The sequence below is a fragment of the Bombus terrestris genome, chromosome 13, assembly GCF_910591885.1.
Source record: "Bombus terrestris chromosome 13, iyBomTerr1.2, whole genome shotgun sequence".
Lineage (NCBI taxonomy): Eukaryota > Metazoa > Arthropoda > Insecta > Hymenoptera > Apidae > Bombus > Bombus terrestris.
The window spans coordinates 9,489,793-9,506,777 of NC_063281.1; the positions used below are offsets into that span (position 1 = coordinate 9,489,793).

A 16,985-nucleotide genomic window follows, 5' to 3' on the forward strand; every position below is an offset into this window, starting at 1 on the left:
CGAGCAGAGGAAGCTAACGCAGAGAATATGAAGTGAAATGCAACGTAGAAAGTAGCTGAACTCTTTGAAGACTCTATACATTAAAAATAACCTTTTAACGTTTCACTGCGTAACAAAATTTGTTCCATTTGAAGATTACAGGCAGAAATATGAAAATATCACGAGCAAAAGGATACACGTATTTCAATATGACGTAGTCAAAAAGAGGAACCATTTCCATTCGATTCAAACATATTGTCGTTTAGCAATGGATGACAGACGTGTAAAGTTTTATGAAAAAAAGATAACGGCGCGCCTAAATATCTAAAATATGAAATCGATATTTTCGACGTAAATATTTTTTAAATTATTAAAACGATGCGTTCGCGTATGAAAAACGAAGAATGTGACTCAGATATTTCCTCGTTTTCAACGTGTTCGTTTTTACAAGACAATTTACAAATGACTGTAAACAATGAAATATCAGGACGCGGATCACCGATGGGGCGTAATGAATCATCCAATTTAATCAGCTGGTTTCTTTCAAGAGTATTATTCTCCAAGGAGGATATTCCTGCACTAGTCAGACACCGCGGTCGAAAAATAATGAAAGTTGCGTTGTAATTTTATGGAAAGTACGTGGCACGTTTGTACGCCTCCTTTTTTTCCAAATTGCTTCTCCGATATTCCATGAAACTTTTTCCACGGCGAAACATGGACATGCACCTGAAACAAGATGCACAACGGCTCCAGATAACTTTTACACTCGATCTTCCGCGGCGCATAATGTAAATGGAACCTTTCATCTTCCGAACTTGTCGAAATTCTGCTTACCCTTCCACTTCGTACGCGACACGGCAGCATACTAACCACCTTTTAGTTTCAAACAGTGTTCCCTGTTTTCGCCCGTTGTGGTTATTATTCTCGCGGAGAAAAGATTACCGAATAGGAGGGACGAGAGACGCGCGTAAGAAACTCCGCGAAATATTTAAAAGCTCTCCTTGATACCGTGATAAGTATGAGAAAAAGCTGAACAAGGGCACAAACAAGAGATCAGCTTTTTCGTATAAAATGCAAAGGCTGGGAAAGTTCGGGACACTCTCAGAACTTTAACACTTTTCGTTAATTCTGCTAACTTCTCGGGGAACGAAATAGTTGAACAAATAAGTTAATTTATAGCGAAAAGAGGGCGTAAATAATTACTTTTTAACTTAATAATTCATTTAACCGCGTTATAGTCTTCGGATTTCTCTGTTCCAATTTTACTCTTGCCTTTAATAATGTAAGAAAAGAACAAGCGTAGAATTTAAAGGAGAAATCGTGCGCGTCGAGGGTAGTTCTCTCGTATTTTCCCGGAATATCGGAAATTTATTAAAAACGGAAAATCAGAAAACGGATTGCGATCGAAAATACTCGGAATAAACACGCAGCAGAATTAAACTAAATTCGTATTTCATTAATTTTCTAAATTTAACCACGACGTCGCGATAAACCTATTTCGAAAGGAGTCAGATTTATCGTTTTAATTAAAACGTGTCAAGGGACGTAGAAAATATTTCAAAAACGCGAAGGAGTTAAGCTAAATTTATGTTTTACCAGTTCTCCAAATTTAACCATATTATCAACTTCCTCGAAACGGATAAAAGATTTGAAAATACAAAAGCCACTCCCCTAAAACGTACTATGTCCCTGAGATATAAAAATCCTATTTGTCTTTCCCAGGAACAAATATTCAACTTGCGCGAGAATTAACTAGCCGTCTAACAAAAATTTGCTTGGCAGCGGATCGGCGCTCACGCCAAGTCGAAAAGAATTCCTGAAAGTTGCCTCGTTAAACGAAACTTTTTACTAAATCCTGGGAACCTGTAGCTGACTCGTAATAATGTAACTCGGCAAGAAAGGCAAAAATTTCGTTACAGCCCGGACTAATTTACGATCCTGGTTGCAGGAACTTCGAGTACGAAGCCGGGGATTACAGTCGGCGAGTGCGTTTCGTAATGGCGCACGATCCTAACCAACTGGTCCTCCATGTAGCCGGTTACGGCGAACTGAATATCAAGCCAGAAACCGGAAGCGGAGGATTGCTGGGTAGCTCGAGCAGTCTAGCACCTCCCGGAGGATCACCGGGTCTCATGAGAAGCAAAAGCGACCACCGTCTGGCTTCGCAATACCGGCAGCAAGAGGAAGAGCGACTGGCGAGAAATCGATACGTGCCCGAATACGAGTAATTATCCCTTCTACTTTTTCCTCCAACGTTTATTTATCGTTCGTTCGTCTTTCCGTGGCAAAAAAATTCGACTATCTGCTAACTAATAGGCCGGCCATAAAACGGTTTACCTTCTTTGCATAATGGCGCTCGATTTTTCTAAATAGAGAACCATACACCGGCGAGAAAAGCGATGCTTTTTTCGCCAGCGTATCCTTAACCTTATTCTTCTTTTTCCTGTCACGATGCTCGAGCTAGAAAAAAAAAAACAAAAAATAAATAGTCCGGGGGAGATAGATGGAATCTGTGCGAATATTCTTAGAGATCGAGGGAAAATGTATTGCGCGGGTTATGGTTGCTTCGCGCGTTAGAACATGATTCGAGTCTACTGTTTATAAAGTAGTTGGCTATACGTTTTCCAAGCGAAGTGGTAACGTTCATCTGGTCAAGACAGGGGAAGCTTGACTTAGAAATGCCTGGCAAACGATTTTACAACGATCTTCGAGTGTTTCGAAGGGAACAATGCGGCACGCTGTGCAGCAAAGAATGGAGAAACTGTGTCTGTCAGTCCGATGAAAGGACGTACCTCTCCGAGAAAATGACGACGGCAAGAGAAAAAGACATTTCGTTGGTAACTAGCTGACCGGTAAAAACGTGTTTGACCGTGGACGCAGATTACTTTGGAGTATTGCCAAACGGCATCCGTGGTGGGCATACATTTTTCAGGATGTCCCACATATCTATTCTAGCAAATGTTATAAATACACGAGGCTCCACTGGCTGTATCTTTTTCCTGGCGTGGGCCGGGCAACAACTTCCTCGAGGCCGAAATAGGCATGGTCGAGTTTAATTACCAGTCGTTTCGTGTAATACGCACACCGGCCGGTCTAATAACCCACCTAGTCAACATGTAAATAAAAAATCCTCTTGATATATAGAAATTCGCCAGGGTGAGTAGGAGACTTTTACGAGTACATTATATGTGTTATACGTAACATTTTGAAATTTTGTTAGCACCGCGACGGTATTCGACTGTTGGGATCACGTCGGTGAAGTTGGAAATAAATTTGTAAATGTACATAGAAGTTGCAAGATATTTAGCGCAAGAATATAATTCGCCAACATGAGAAAAATACTTTAACAGTCCAGTTCTCCATCGTAGTGATAAGCCTCGGTATTCAGCGGGACCATCTGTGTCTAATTTTTTCATAAACAAACATTTGCAGTGGACATCTTGTAACTTTCACACGTATTCAAATCGGTTTCAAACTTTGCCAATATAATCAGGACAGTCGTGTCTGATTACAGTCAATGACAATTAAATATCAAAATGTTTTATATAACATGTAGTATATGTACGTAAAAGTTTTCTATGCTAAATGTTCAAATAACAATTAATTAACGGAAGCGCGCAACCTACGAACGCTATAGCGTACCGTGTCCTCGATACGGTTGCAAGAAACTGCAATTAACGACGTTCTCGTTGCATGTCTATTGTCGCTAATTCGGTAGTTTTCTGACTGATAATCGAGGGTAGTTATATGAAGCTGTAGCATGCAAATTCGTCAGCCTGGTTCGTGCACCGAAATTTATTACAGCAACTAGTCGGGATTTATTTGTTTTACCAGCTAGCTCGGAGAACGACTGAATTTTACTCGCGTACGAAGGGACTTTACGCAGTCTACAAGCATCGACGATTTAAAGTTGCAATTTCAATACAGAAACTTGAATAATAGTAGCTGAATATTTGATATTCGATGTTGTATTTTACAGTAGCGCGAGAGTAACTGGAAATTACTTTTATCGGTTGTCAACGTCCCCATCAAGGCAAAATTGCACAAACGTTTCGAGAAAACGCGTTTCCAACTGACAATAGACATATCAATCGCTCGAAAGTTTATCTGCGTCGCTTTCGGGACAGAAATATTTCGTATTAGGATCCTCTTACGCGATAATTTACCAAGTAATGATACGATGAATCGACAAAAGTTACGAGTTATTGGTCATAAAGTGTTCTTTTCTAATTTTAGAATTTTACATCGAACGGAATAATGAATGGCAATTTGTGAAATTGTAAAAACAATTTTATCATCGTGTACTGTATAACTTCATTTGTTTTATCACCAGGCTCGTTATTTATAACTTGTGATTTGTAACTTGTGGAACCCTATTAATAACATCAATTCGATTACGCGAGAAAGCTTCGAAACGAACGAATCTATTTAAATAAACGTTGAATGAAATTTGCTAAAGTCGAATTTCAAGTTCGATATTGTTTAATTTCCCGTCCGAAAGCCTTCATAAATAGAAATTAATATCTCGCGTTTCGAACGTGCAAGAGATTGCGCCACATGAACAAGGCGCAGCACATTTGAACGAGATCAATTATCAACACCGTACACGATCGTTCTCCTTGCTGATCTTCTCTCATTATACGAAGCCATCCCTGTGTCTGCGAAGCGATAATTAAGCAACACTCGGATAAACCCGATGAATCTATTACTGTGCACTGCCTTGAAAAGCAGATAACCCAGTTCCAGAAAATCGCGAGCAGGGAAATGTAGCGTTTTCATCCGTGCCTCGAATTCCATTCGAAGAAATTAATCGTTAAAAGTGAATATCGTTGTCCCTGCAACTAGTGAAACGAAAGATGAATTATAACGGAAAGGGGAACAGAGTCGCGTTAAATTTTAATCTCATCCTCCTGTTTTTACGTCCATCCTTGTGCTTCCTTTTTTTTTCGCCGCTTCGATTTCGATGGGATCGTTAAAGCGTGCACTTACAAAATTGCTACTCGTTAGTTGTGCGACGTATCTGCGACACGTGTCACTCGAAATTGCTAGGACAGACGATGGCTGATAACAATGCAGAGACGCTTTATTGTCAGATGATCTTAGTTCGATTAGAGTGGACGTTCCAGCGGAATTATTAGTGACAGGCCGAATAGTATTCGGATATCTCCATCTTCTTCCATCGTCTTGTCCCTAATTCGTGGAATTTATTTCAAACGTTTGAAATCAAATTTTTAATATCGTCCATGTAGCATCTTCCAAATTTAATATTCGAAGGAAATCAGTGAAGTTTAGCTAACGAAATTAATTCCATATATTGTATTACGTTCGTAGCATTAGCTGCCTAGCATTTTCTTCCGCTGTGTTGCTCCCAATTTGTAGAATTAATTCTAGAAATCATAATTAGAATTTTGAATATCTTCGAAAATACCAACGAAAAATTCTTCCATTCTCTTGGCCTTAATTTATAATATTAATGCTAATTCAAATAATAAACAGAAAATTAAAGATGTGAAAATCGAAATTCGTAATATCATTCGTCTAGAATCTTTGAAATCTAATATTCGCAAACATGGACAAAGAAATAACAGAATTATTGTTGCGACAGGTACGATGCACCAGAATACGAAGTGCCGAGGAACAAATCGAGATACAGAAGTCGATTTATGCGACACCGGGACGGGGACGATTCGGATGGCGACTCGAGGTCGACCGTGAGGTTTACGTCGACGCCACAGGAGCCCTCGGGACTTCGTGAACGTGTCCTGGACACAGAAGACGCGGCACGCGGGCCACTCTCCGGGATTTTTCGACTCACAGACTCGCCGCGTATTATGAAGAAGCTTCAAGAATACGAGAGAGCCGGAAAAAGAAAGAAGGAGGAACCGGTGTCACATCCTGCTCAACAACCTCAACCACCAAAACCTCAGGTTAATGAATAGCAATTTCACCCCTTTAATTCCGACCACGGTTATTTCAACGCTACGAAACTCTTCCACGAGTTACTTCAATAAAATACTCAGTACTTTTTTTGTCTCGCTTGTTTTCGATAAAAAGAAAAACTATGCAGGGAATTTAGCTTGTAACTACAGTATATCGCACGCGAATCGTTGAATTTAATTCGAAAAAGCGAACCTCTGTTTAGCCGATGCCGTTCAGTTTGTGCAGTTTTAACGGTGGTTATCGATTTCCTGGTCGACTCCCACCTCTCGTAATATTCTCAACGTTCCCGTAGATTTCTCGACTAAAGAAAACAACACTCGGCGCCAAATGAAATTATGGTGTTTACAATTATACCACTGAGATCGCATATTTCGAACGATCAATTCGATTCGACCACGGCAACGTAAAGCAAATCCGCCTGATCAATAGTTGAGATCTTCGTTTTCTCGAACAACCAGAACCATCGTTACGATACGTATGAAATCCATTTATAAATGAAATCGATTGAATTTTTCAGTTCGTCCAATTCGTACGATCGTATTTAGTTTGGACAGTGACGCCACAGTACAGAATTTTCACACGGATTCCCATATTATGACAGGCGATATACGCGAATGGATCGTAAGAGACGGTTCGATGGGCAAGCTCGGCGAAAGTAGCTTCGAAATCCCGCGTTATATCGCTTGGATGCGATTCAACGGGAACTAAATTTTTGATCGTTCGATCTATACGTGTATAGTACCGATACACACGACTCGTAGGAAAACGTATCGCTGTCTCTATGGACACGAAAAGGGAATAAATCTTGAATTTAAAGTAATTGAATATTTCACGCCGGAAAACAGAAGCGTGCCGCAATATGAAATGTATACTTGATCTCGATTCATAAATATGTAAATAATACGAGACACGAGTGAATAAATTTAGTTTGTAGTTGGCCGTTGTATATTTTTGTACGAAATTCTATTATAATACAAATGAAACATATGAATACACGAATATATTTTGCTCATCAAGAAAAAAGGTTAATCTGTTTCTCTCGTGTTCACTATGCGACAAATCCTCTCTCTTTGTCCCATTACCACACATCTATTCATTCGCTGTTGCATTTCTATGCGTACGTAAAATCAAGGTTAGCATTTTAATGCATCGCCCACGCGTGTGACGAATCACACGGTCAACGTAAAAAGATCTCGACTTGTCCGTAAGCACCTAATCACCAACGAGTAATTTATCCTCAGACTTGGCTCATACAGGAAAACAGGAGAAAGGAATAATGGAATGTTTAAGAAATTTTTTAAGACAATGGAATATAAGAAAAGATGTTAAAGCATTTATCAGGAAATTTCCACCGAGTTATCGTAATGTACTCGTTAAATATTTTCTTTTTATCGCGTAGGTCCAAGTCAGAAAAGTACCGACAGCGATGGCGAGACAAACCAGCGAGGATGACGAGATTTCTAGGATTAAAAAGCAGAACAAAACGGCGGCCACACCTGCGACTGAAACGCTGGAAGAACGACAACCAGTATCCACACCTACGCCTGTTCATCCGCCTCCAAGGGAACAGTCTGAACGAGAACCGGAAGAACCTGCGCGAAGACCGATGCCCGCGAGGTTCGTATTTAAAATTATGCTTCGTTTTGGCTAAAGTAATGCCTGCACCTGTCCGATTTGTTAATACAATAAGCTCGTTGAGACAATTTAGATACCTGTGATTGATAGTAAAATATACAACTCGATCGAATTCGACCATAACATTAAGTCACCAGGATCTCGGTCTGTGCGCGTTCCAGTAGTAGAGGCGCGTATCTAGTCGGACAGGCTGATTTATGCCCACCCGATAGGAACCAATCGGTTCGATGGAATATTCCAAGTTCCAGAGGCGGCTTCTACTCAATCTCATAACGTAGTATTACCCTGTAATTGGTGAATGATGTGTGTGTGTGTGTGTGTGTGTGAGACAGTATTAATGAGACACTTTTATTCCCCTTATTCCGGAAACCATTATTCTTCTTATCACTTTACCTTGTACGAAATGTGATAATTGAAAAACTATTTGAAATGGCGATAAATAATTTCCATATTTAGAACGTACTTTGACAGCGTTCGTTTCTGAAGGTTCAAGTAGCAAATTAGAGTGTCCTTTCTCAATTTTCTTTTTTTCTCAAATATTGGACTTTTTTAACTCTTGAATTATACTTTGCTCGCCCAACATGGCTCGCAGTTTAAACTGACGAACGAAAGGTCAGCGTAATATATTTTTAAAAATGCTTCTAAAATAAAAGAGATTCTTATCGACATAGCGAAAGTAATTTTGAATCAACGAACGTAGAAAGAGCCGAGAAAATGATTCGAAACGAATAGCGGCTGTGTCGGTCAATAGAATCCCGAATTGAACAATTCCGCACCTATGATCCGCTGTTGATCGTTTATGCAGCAGTTTATACCGTGATCTGGAATAGGATTTTGGAATACGCGCAACCACAGAATGGATGAATCGTAGGCGGATGATTGCGTTATACGAGATCGAACAAAGAGAGCTGCGATGTAAACTAATGTCATCGGTACAAATTACGTACGAATGTTCGCTGCTCTATCGAGTTTACTGACTACAGGAAGTCGTTAATTGAAATATCGTTGCTCGTAGGAGAACTTCCACGGATACCCACACTCCTGCGACGAGAAGCGCTTCATCAGACTCGAGCACGGGCTCCGAGAGCTCAGGAGGATCAGGAATCCGCAGCACGGGTGCACCATTCACCGCCGAGGAAATGAAGCAGAAATACTTGTCGAGAGCACCGACGTCGAACGCAACATCTACGATCTCGTCGCCGCACAGCGGTACACCACCGACTGCCAAAGACACCGCCAACGCCTCTCCCACTTCGCGATCCTTTCAGAGCCGTTTTTTAGGCGCAGGTAAGTTTCTACTTTAACGACCATACCGCTACGCGAATCAACGCGAAAAGCGTCTAAATTGGACATCGATCCTTCTTCTAACTCGTGTCAATACCTTTCTGTGTGTTCTCGTTTAAAATTATTTATCTTCCCGGCAAGTGATTTCCGACTTCAAGTAGATCGTGTATATTTGAACGCTACAGGGAACGAGCGAGATAAATTAAACTGACAATCTGGTTACGAGGAAACAATCTTAAAATTCGCTAGAGGTAGAAGAGCAATATTATATTTTATATTCTTGAGCATATGCAAAGATATTTGCAAAAGGTATTTGCGCATGTCCTTATCTCTCAACGAGACGTCGATTTTATCGTCGATGAAAGCGCTGCTAGGAGATACGAACTTTCATATACTTGGGTCTAATTAATTATGAATATAATGCTCACTCGCAAATTTGATAATATCGGAAATTCCTTCACCGTCGTCGATCAACGGCCATCATCATCGGGCAACGTCGAAAATTTCCGGTATCGACGCAAGGATTACCGCGAAATATCCTAGAACCGGTTATTTCACAGATAAACGTTTAACGACCCAAATCTTAAGGTCATTATGATTATACCACGGGCGCCATTAACGAATCCACGTCCGATCCAAACGACGTTTCTCGAAAACGTAATTTCGCCTGGAAAACGAAACGCGGAAGACCGTTTGATATTTATTTGAACGTGTACCGGATTTTCACATATCTCTGTAGGTAACCGTGCAGCCCCGCCGCCACCCACGCAACCACCTCCAGCGGCGCGAGAGGAAACGGCCATAAAGAAGAAGGAGGAAGAGGAGGAGGACGACGAGGAAACTAGTAGTTCCTCGGAGGAGACGGAATCCGAGACTGAGGAGGAATCGGAAACCGATGCACATCCGTCGGGCACGACGACCTCGACAACACCCTCGACCACTGCACAGGATCGTCAGAGAAGCGAATCCGCAATGGCGAGGACAGATATCGGGCCTCTGCTCGCTCGAAGCGCAGAAGCTAGACGAGGTAGCAAGGAAGACTCTCCTACGACCAGGCAAGTATATTTTCTGCCGACAATTCTAATTCGAGGGTTTCTTGTTTCTATTAACAAGTAACATCGTGCGAGAATCCATCGATCGACGTGTGTACGTACGTGGCGAGCATATAAATAGAGAAAGATAGGCATAAATTCAATTTGTAATTATTCTTTGAAATTAAAAATTCGAGGGTCGTGTTCGAAAGCACAGTAGAACCTTGATTATTCAAACTAATCTCGCGTTGTTTAAACGAACGAATAACGTTATTCTCGTATGGGAGAAACTCGTTTATTTTCAACTATTTTTACAAACGTTAACATCAAACGAGAACAGAAAGTTTCGAATAAAAATGTAGCGATTTATTTCGCGTCTACTTTTGTTTTCCAAGGGACCATTCCCAGGCGTTCTAATTTGTTCATCGTTTCGTTGGTCGATGTTCCGATAATTAAGATTCTACTGAACGAAAAATGTATTTCCAATGCCTACGTTATAGAGGAAGAATGATAATGAAACAATTTATGATACAGTTGATCGAATCTACGAGTACGAATCTTTATTTAAATGAAACCATCTCGTAAATTAAACGAGAAGCTTTAACAGGCTGATTTTTTGCTTCCATCGCGAGATCAAATTTTGCAAAAAGCAATGCAAACGAGGGGTTCACCGCGTGTATCCGGGAATCAATCTATACCTTCCGACTTGTTTCTTTGTCTTAATAAATAACGACGGTGATGCAACTTAATTTGAAAGAGTGAAAAATCAATAAATAGCGTGGACGAACGGTGTACCAAGAGTTTTATCGTAGCAAACGACGTCGATAGGAGAATTGATCGTAACTTCAAACTGTTTAACAATGATCTTTCGGACGATATCTCGCGACGAACTCTCGAGCCATAAAGCTTCGAGAATCGGTCTAGCAATGGTTAGACGATGATGTACACGTAGAGAATACCATCGTAAAGTCGGTTATAGATCGGTACAAGGAGATTGACGAAACGAACTGATAATTCGGGGAAACGCGCGGTGACAAGCGTTAAAGGAAAATTGAACTAGAATATCGAGCGATGTCAACTCGTGTCTCAGGTATTCGTCGCCGAGAGGAAGTCCCGCGCATTCGGTGACGAGCCCGACAACTACGACGACCACGACGCCGACGGGCGGCGCCGCGACGACGCCGGCCGGCTACACCAGCAGGTTCGTAGCACACGTAGATCACGGTCAGAATCATCAGGCCAGTTCTAATTCCAATAACCCCCACGACCGTAATCGTTTTAGGACGTTTAGTGACGAACCGTCAAACACCGATCGTGTCGAGGATTACGAAATCGCGGCTAAGAACGCGGATTACGATATTGTCGGTGCAGACGGATCGATGGTTAAACCGCAGTCGAACAAACGAACCTATATACCGGACGATAGTACGGACACCGACGAAACGATCACCTCATCCTCCTCCTCCTCCGCCACTAGATTCAAAAGTCTCGAAGGTAACGGTAACGATAGTCGAGTAGAGAACCGCAGCGAGGTCAACGAAGACGCGTTAATGGAAGGTCGTTCGGGGAACGACGTGAACTCTTCGTTATCCGCTTGGACCGACCGACGGGCGTCGCTCGCTCAACCAGCTACAATCCGAGATAATGGATACCAGGCAGATAAGACTGCGAGTTCCAATGGATCCCTGGAAACCTCGCGAGAGACGGCCATCAACGGTGACGGAAGGAAATACGCGAGTGGATCGAGCGATAAATCCAACAACGTGGAATCGAGTTCGGAGAGCGAATCCGAGAGCGGCACCGAGAGCGCCACTGACAGCGACTCTGAAAGAGACGAGGAAGAGGACAAAGAATCCAGAGACGAGAATAGTAACATAATGAATAAAAAGACTGAAAACCCGGAGCAAGGTCGAGCCTCGGACATCCAACATCTGAACGATACCAGCAGCGAGGATGAATCGACCAGTTCGGAGACCGATGACCAGACTACCGTATTAAGCGTACCGTCCAACTCTCATTCCGAAAATAGTTACACCGTTCTGGAACGATACGACGATAGAAGCACGAAGCGGCGAAGCTCCTCGATACTCGATGACAAAAGTATCGAGGAATTGTTCGACGACAACGGATGGGTGATTACTGATCAGGATCTGCAGGCAGAAAAACCTCGGAGAATCTCGAAAGGTTTCAAATCGATCGATCGCAATGACTCGGGCGTAAACAACGAAAACACCGACAACGAGTCATCCTCGAACGACGAGAAAAGTAACATTCTGGATAGCGATACGATGGACAAGGAGGATAACGAAAGGACTGAAAACCAGAAGGCGTTAAGTGTATCCGAATCGTCTGAAAGTTTATCGAGAAGTCGAGCATATAGACAAAGTAGCATTGGCAAGAACGGTTGGCTAGTGTCGGACGAATCCGAGACTGAATCTGACAGAGCCACTTCACCCGTGGAAAATGCTGCGATCCGAACCGTGACCGATACGACAGAGGCTTCGAAGAATGTAGCGAGTATCGAGGATGAGAGAATGAATGACGATGATGCGTCAACACCGACGTCGACCACGGTGAACGAGAAAAAATCTGAAAGTGGGAAAGATTCGATCGTGGCCGACAGCGTCGACGAGAACGGTTGGGTGATTCTAAACAAGGTGAACAACTCGTCTACGGGGAAAAATATCGAGGGCGGAAGCATGGACGAAACGAGCACGATTCGTTCCCAAACGACCGACCTCGTAGCGAGATCTAACATTGAGAACGGTGCATTAGTCGCGAACGCTACCCAATCCAAAGAGACCGAGACTTGCAACGAGCACGAGGACACGCCTGGTGTCGATATCACTATACCGATGCAAATGGTAACCACCGTTTTCTGTGTGTCCGTACTGTGTTACAGCGTTCTAATCAATCTGTTCCTGTAACCTGTCTACTATACACCTCTTTGCCCATTTCTCACCGTATTTACGTTCACGCCTTCTTTTTGTCGTTGTTCGTCGGTGTTAGTAGTAAAAGACTGCAAAGACTACTCTCACGGATACAGACGAGACTGTCTCGATTGCAAGATACGACGCAGCAGTTTCTTCGTTCGTTATTTTTATCCCTGCGTTCGTTCGCTTCGATTCCCTCTCGTTCTTCGTGTTTCCTTCGTAGCAGGAAGGAACGCCGGCCTCGTGGAACGTTCGTTTCAAACCGTAAAAGAGAAACAGAGATCGGAGAGGAAGGTGTCGAACGTAGAAAGAATGGAATTCCTTGGACTCTTGCTCGGCGAACGATTCGTTTACCTGTGTTTCGACTGAACTCGAGCACTGGCTATTTGTTGCCTCTTTTCGCGAAACTGCTGCCCGGGATCTGGCGTCTTCTAACGTCTTTCAATCGATATCATCGACCATTCATTCACGTCGGATCACAGACATTCGAAACAAAAAACGAACGAACAGAGTATGCATAATATAACCGATTAGACCTCAATCGAGTATTTATTGTATGGTAAAAAAACTTGCATTTTATATATTGTGATAATCGTACGTACGATCGTAAGTGTAACTTTTTGTTCCTACGTTGATCACCCGCGACTATTAATCCCCGCATTGCTCAATAAACGTAGCTTCGTAGACGCGGAAGAAAAATTAAGAAACACCGCTCTAGTCGGCAAAACTAAGCGTAGTTCAGCGCAATTAAAGAAACCGTCCTCCTACAGTGCAGCTTAAGTCCACGCTGAAATAAACGCTTTTGAGATCGTTCCCATTGAGAACACGGCCGCGCTAATGGCACGTCGTGAGACGAAATGTGACGCGTAAGACTATTACGATTACAGTGGTTACGTATTCCAACGAACTGGCTTTCTCACGAACGAAACATTTAACGACTGCGACGCACATACCCATAAAAATCTGTGTATATATTTGATACATATTTAACGTATCGAATTCGTCGGAACGTCAATTCGTCCGGCTACGCATCCACTGTAACCATAGCCTAACGCGTGACAAGCCATTCCCGTTAACCCGTGACCATTTTCATATCATTGAAACTTTTTGTACTCTTTTTCCTAGTGAATAGACTTGCGTCAGTTTGTTGGTGTGGTAAATAAACTGCATTTCTTTGTGATAACTCGTATTATTTATTTCCCTCTCAACATGTCCTCAGTTTAGATAAGCATATAACAGAAGAACGAAACAGAGAAATGTCGTATCCCGCCTGCAAATCTCTATACTATCTGTTCGTTGCTATTACTCGTATCTTTCACGCGTCTCTGTTGTTTGTTTTTTCTTCAAATTGTATTTATCGTTTCTTGTCACCTTAGTATTCCAAGTATCTTTGTCGTTCGCTCTTCTTATTCGTATACTTTGTTGTCATTCCTTCAGAAAATACGTAACAAGCGTAGAGAATAAAAAAGGAAGAAGAAAAATGCATCTTTATTTATTGCACTAACAGATTGAACGTTCTCGTCTCAGAATCATGTGAAATCCTCTCGTTACTCGTTTACACGCACCCGCCCACCCAGCCCCTAGCGAAAAATTTCCACGAAGGCGCTCAGCTTTCCTTTATATTTAAGACCTACCTCGAACTCTGTTGCACCACATCAAGATGCACGCACGCTCATACCACGAATTTACAGCTTACTCGACGAAAATGTAGTTCCGAGGAGAAGGTAAAAATCGATCCACGTGTAAGAGGCACGCTGCCATCAAGGTATCATACATGTTCGTTGTCGACGTTGAAAAACTTAGTGGTAGATGGTTTAAAAAACGATACAAGGCTTGTTCCAATCAAATTATCGAACAAGCGAAGCTATCGTTTGCAACGTAGATAGTTTAATCGGGGTTTTAATGATTTAACAACGACAATTTGGACCTGATAACGCTTCTTCGAATCTGATTAACCTGTTTGCAATCACGCGCGAGATATCTCGCGATACAGCGTCGTTCGCGTAACGATGAAAAATGATGACAAATTTTATTAAGTTGCAAATTACGAATCGATGAACCAACGTCTTGGACGGATAGGTGGCAGCTTTTCACAAACGATATCCGTTACGATATTTATCACACGATGGTAGAAGAAGGATATTCTGAATTTTTTTTATGAACCTGATTCTCTGTTACGGAAAATATTTTCGATATTTTGATAAAAATATCTGTTCACGAAATATGAATAAATGTGCAACGTTGAATGAAGGACGTGTTATACGTGTAGGGGAAAAAATGCTCACTTGATTTTACCTATAAATATTGAAAAAACAGACACGTGAGATATTTCATCCTTGACGCTACATGAATAATATTTCATCGTGTGATATCTCGTTCGCGGTTACAAAACGGTTAAGTGATTTCCTTTCGAGCTTCCCTAATAACGATCAACGTTATGGACCATTAAGTAACATCGAATTCGAAATTCACGAATGTCAACGCGAGAACGCGTGAAATATTACGTAAGAAACTAATGTGACCGCATTATGCACGATACGGAAAGTGCCGAGGTATGCCGTAAAGGGTTTAAATATAACCCGTTTGTTACTTTAAATATCCTACAGCTCGGATAGTCAGTGGATCTATATCGGTCTGTAGTCTACTTGACTGGAAACACGGATGTTATTCCAATACGTTTTAGCGTTTGGCGTTCACTAAACGCGGTAGCTCGAGAATCATCTCGAGATTTTAAAGCGAACGGTACAAAAAAACGTCGTGGAAACTGCCGAACCACCGAGATGTAGCGTTTAAGGTGTTTGAACGTTACGACCTGGTTGAAACATTTTCTCTGGCCCGAAAACACGATGAACCAGAACGTTCGAAAATTCGATGGCGACTGAAACATCGGCGCTGTTCAAAGTTTGCACGAGGAAAGCAGAAAAATGTAGGTTGGAAGTGGTCTTAAAATTTTACGATTACTGTTTGCGGTAACTTCTCTGTCATACATATTTACCACGTATATATCAAAAAAGGAATGTTTATCGTGGCCAAGAACTGATCGAAAAAGAACGTGTCTTGGAGAAACGCGTGTTAGATGAAAAATAATTCGAATGGAAAATAAATTCTTCTATAAATTAAAATAGGAGATGCAACAAACCAGTATCCAATTAACAGGAAATTAGAAATTCCTTGTTGCATGCATTCGGCACTCGTAGCTCGACTCTTTCATTCTGTTACTGCTAAAAACACGCGAATGAATCGTTTGATCTCGAATTGAAACGCAACGGCGAATTTTATCGGATGATCAAAAAAAAAAAAAAAAAGAAAAGAAAGAAAAAGGAAAAAGGAAATCGATAACTGAAAGCAAAAGGTCTACTTCCTCCGGAATAAAATTGCTTCCGATGATGCATAGTTCTTGCTTACTCGCCACTTTACACAATTTATGAGGAATATGATAAAGAACTGACATATCAAACAGCGTGCTACAGATTGATATATAACACAGTAGATATGCATCCGTTTTCACTACTCTGTACACCATGGATACACGGCTGATTACACGTCAGATTTATACCACGTTGTGACTAATTGCCATGGATCCCACGATAGAATGGTAACTAACACTTGGACTGATATAATAGTGAGAAAATGTAACGCGATATATCACGAGAATAGGACGTACGTATGGTTATCAATGAATACCAGCATGATTAGAAGATAAGCTGGCAGAATGCGAAACTATCGCTTCGAGATCGCGACACTCGGTTCCGGGGGACGAAACACGTCACGAACTGCATCATCATCCATCAAACGTATTTCATTCTGACGTACGTGTTACTAAATATATAGCTATAACTGCAAGTTAACAGCTCCAACATTTCGACGACTCAAGCTTCAGTTTTCTGCTCTTCAAATAACCAAAGAAGCTGTTGATGTCTGCGCGAACATCCGTGAACTGGACGAAGTACGGAATCGGTCGCTTGTAACTCGTACGGTGGCTCACGAAAGTATTTGAACACTTAGCATAGCAAACTTCTATGTACACATTCTATGTGTTGTATGAAACATTTTGAAATTTCATTGCCATTGTAGCGACACGCGAGTGTCACGATTCTATTTGTCATATTTGAAACCAATGTAAAAATGTAAATAGAAGTTACAAGATATTTCCTACAAACATATAGGGATTCGATTAAAAATT

At 41.6% G+C, this 16,985-nt stretch overlaps 1 protein-coding gene across 8 annotated transcripts in view; it reads left to right on the plus strand.

Annotated features, from left to right (window-relative positions):
• The window catches only part of LOC100643462 (RING finger protein nhl-1), a 57,162-nt gene that overhangs the window by 35,059 nt on the left and 5,118 nt on the right, over positions 1–16,985 (plus strand). For 4 of the 8 annotated variants that reach the window (XM_048411378.1, XM_048411376.1, XM_048411377.1 and 1 more), the window contains 7 exons: positions 1,928–2,203; positions 5,585–5,906; positions 7,319–7,536; positions 8,570–8,841; positions 9,578–9,893; positions 10,960–11,070; positions 11,152–12,733. In XM_048411378.1, coding sequence (XP_048267335.1) covers positions 1,928–2,203; positions 5,585–5,906; positions 7,319–7,536; positions 8,570–8,841; positions 9,578–9,893; positions 10,960–11,070; positions 11,152–12,733 — 3,097 coding nt within the window. Of the gene's footprint in view, positions 1–1,927; positions 2,204–5,584; positions 5,907–7,318; positions 7,537–8,569; positions 8,842–9,577; positions 9,894–10,959; positions 11,071–11,151; positions 13,986–16,985 lie in introns of those variants that run through there. The other 4 variants (XM_012315701.3, XM_012315702.3, XM_012315700.3 and 1 more) reach the window with 3 other exon arrangements.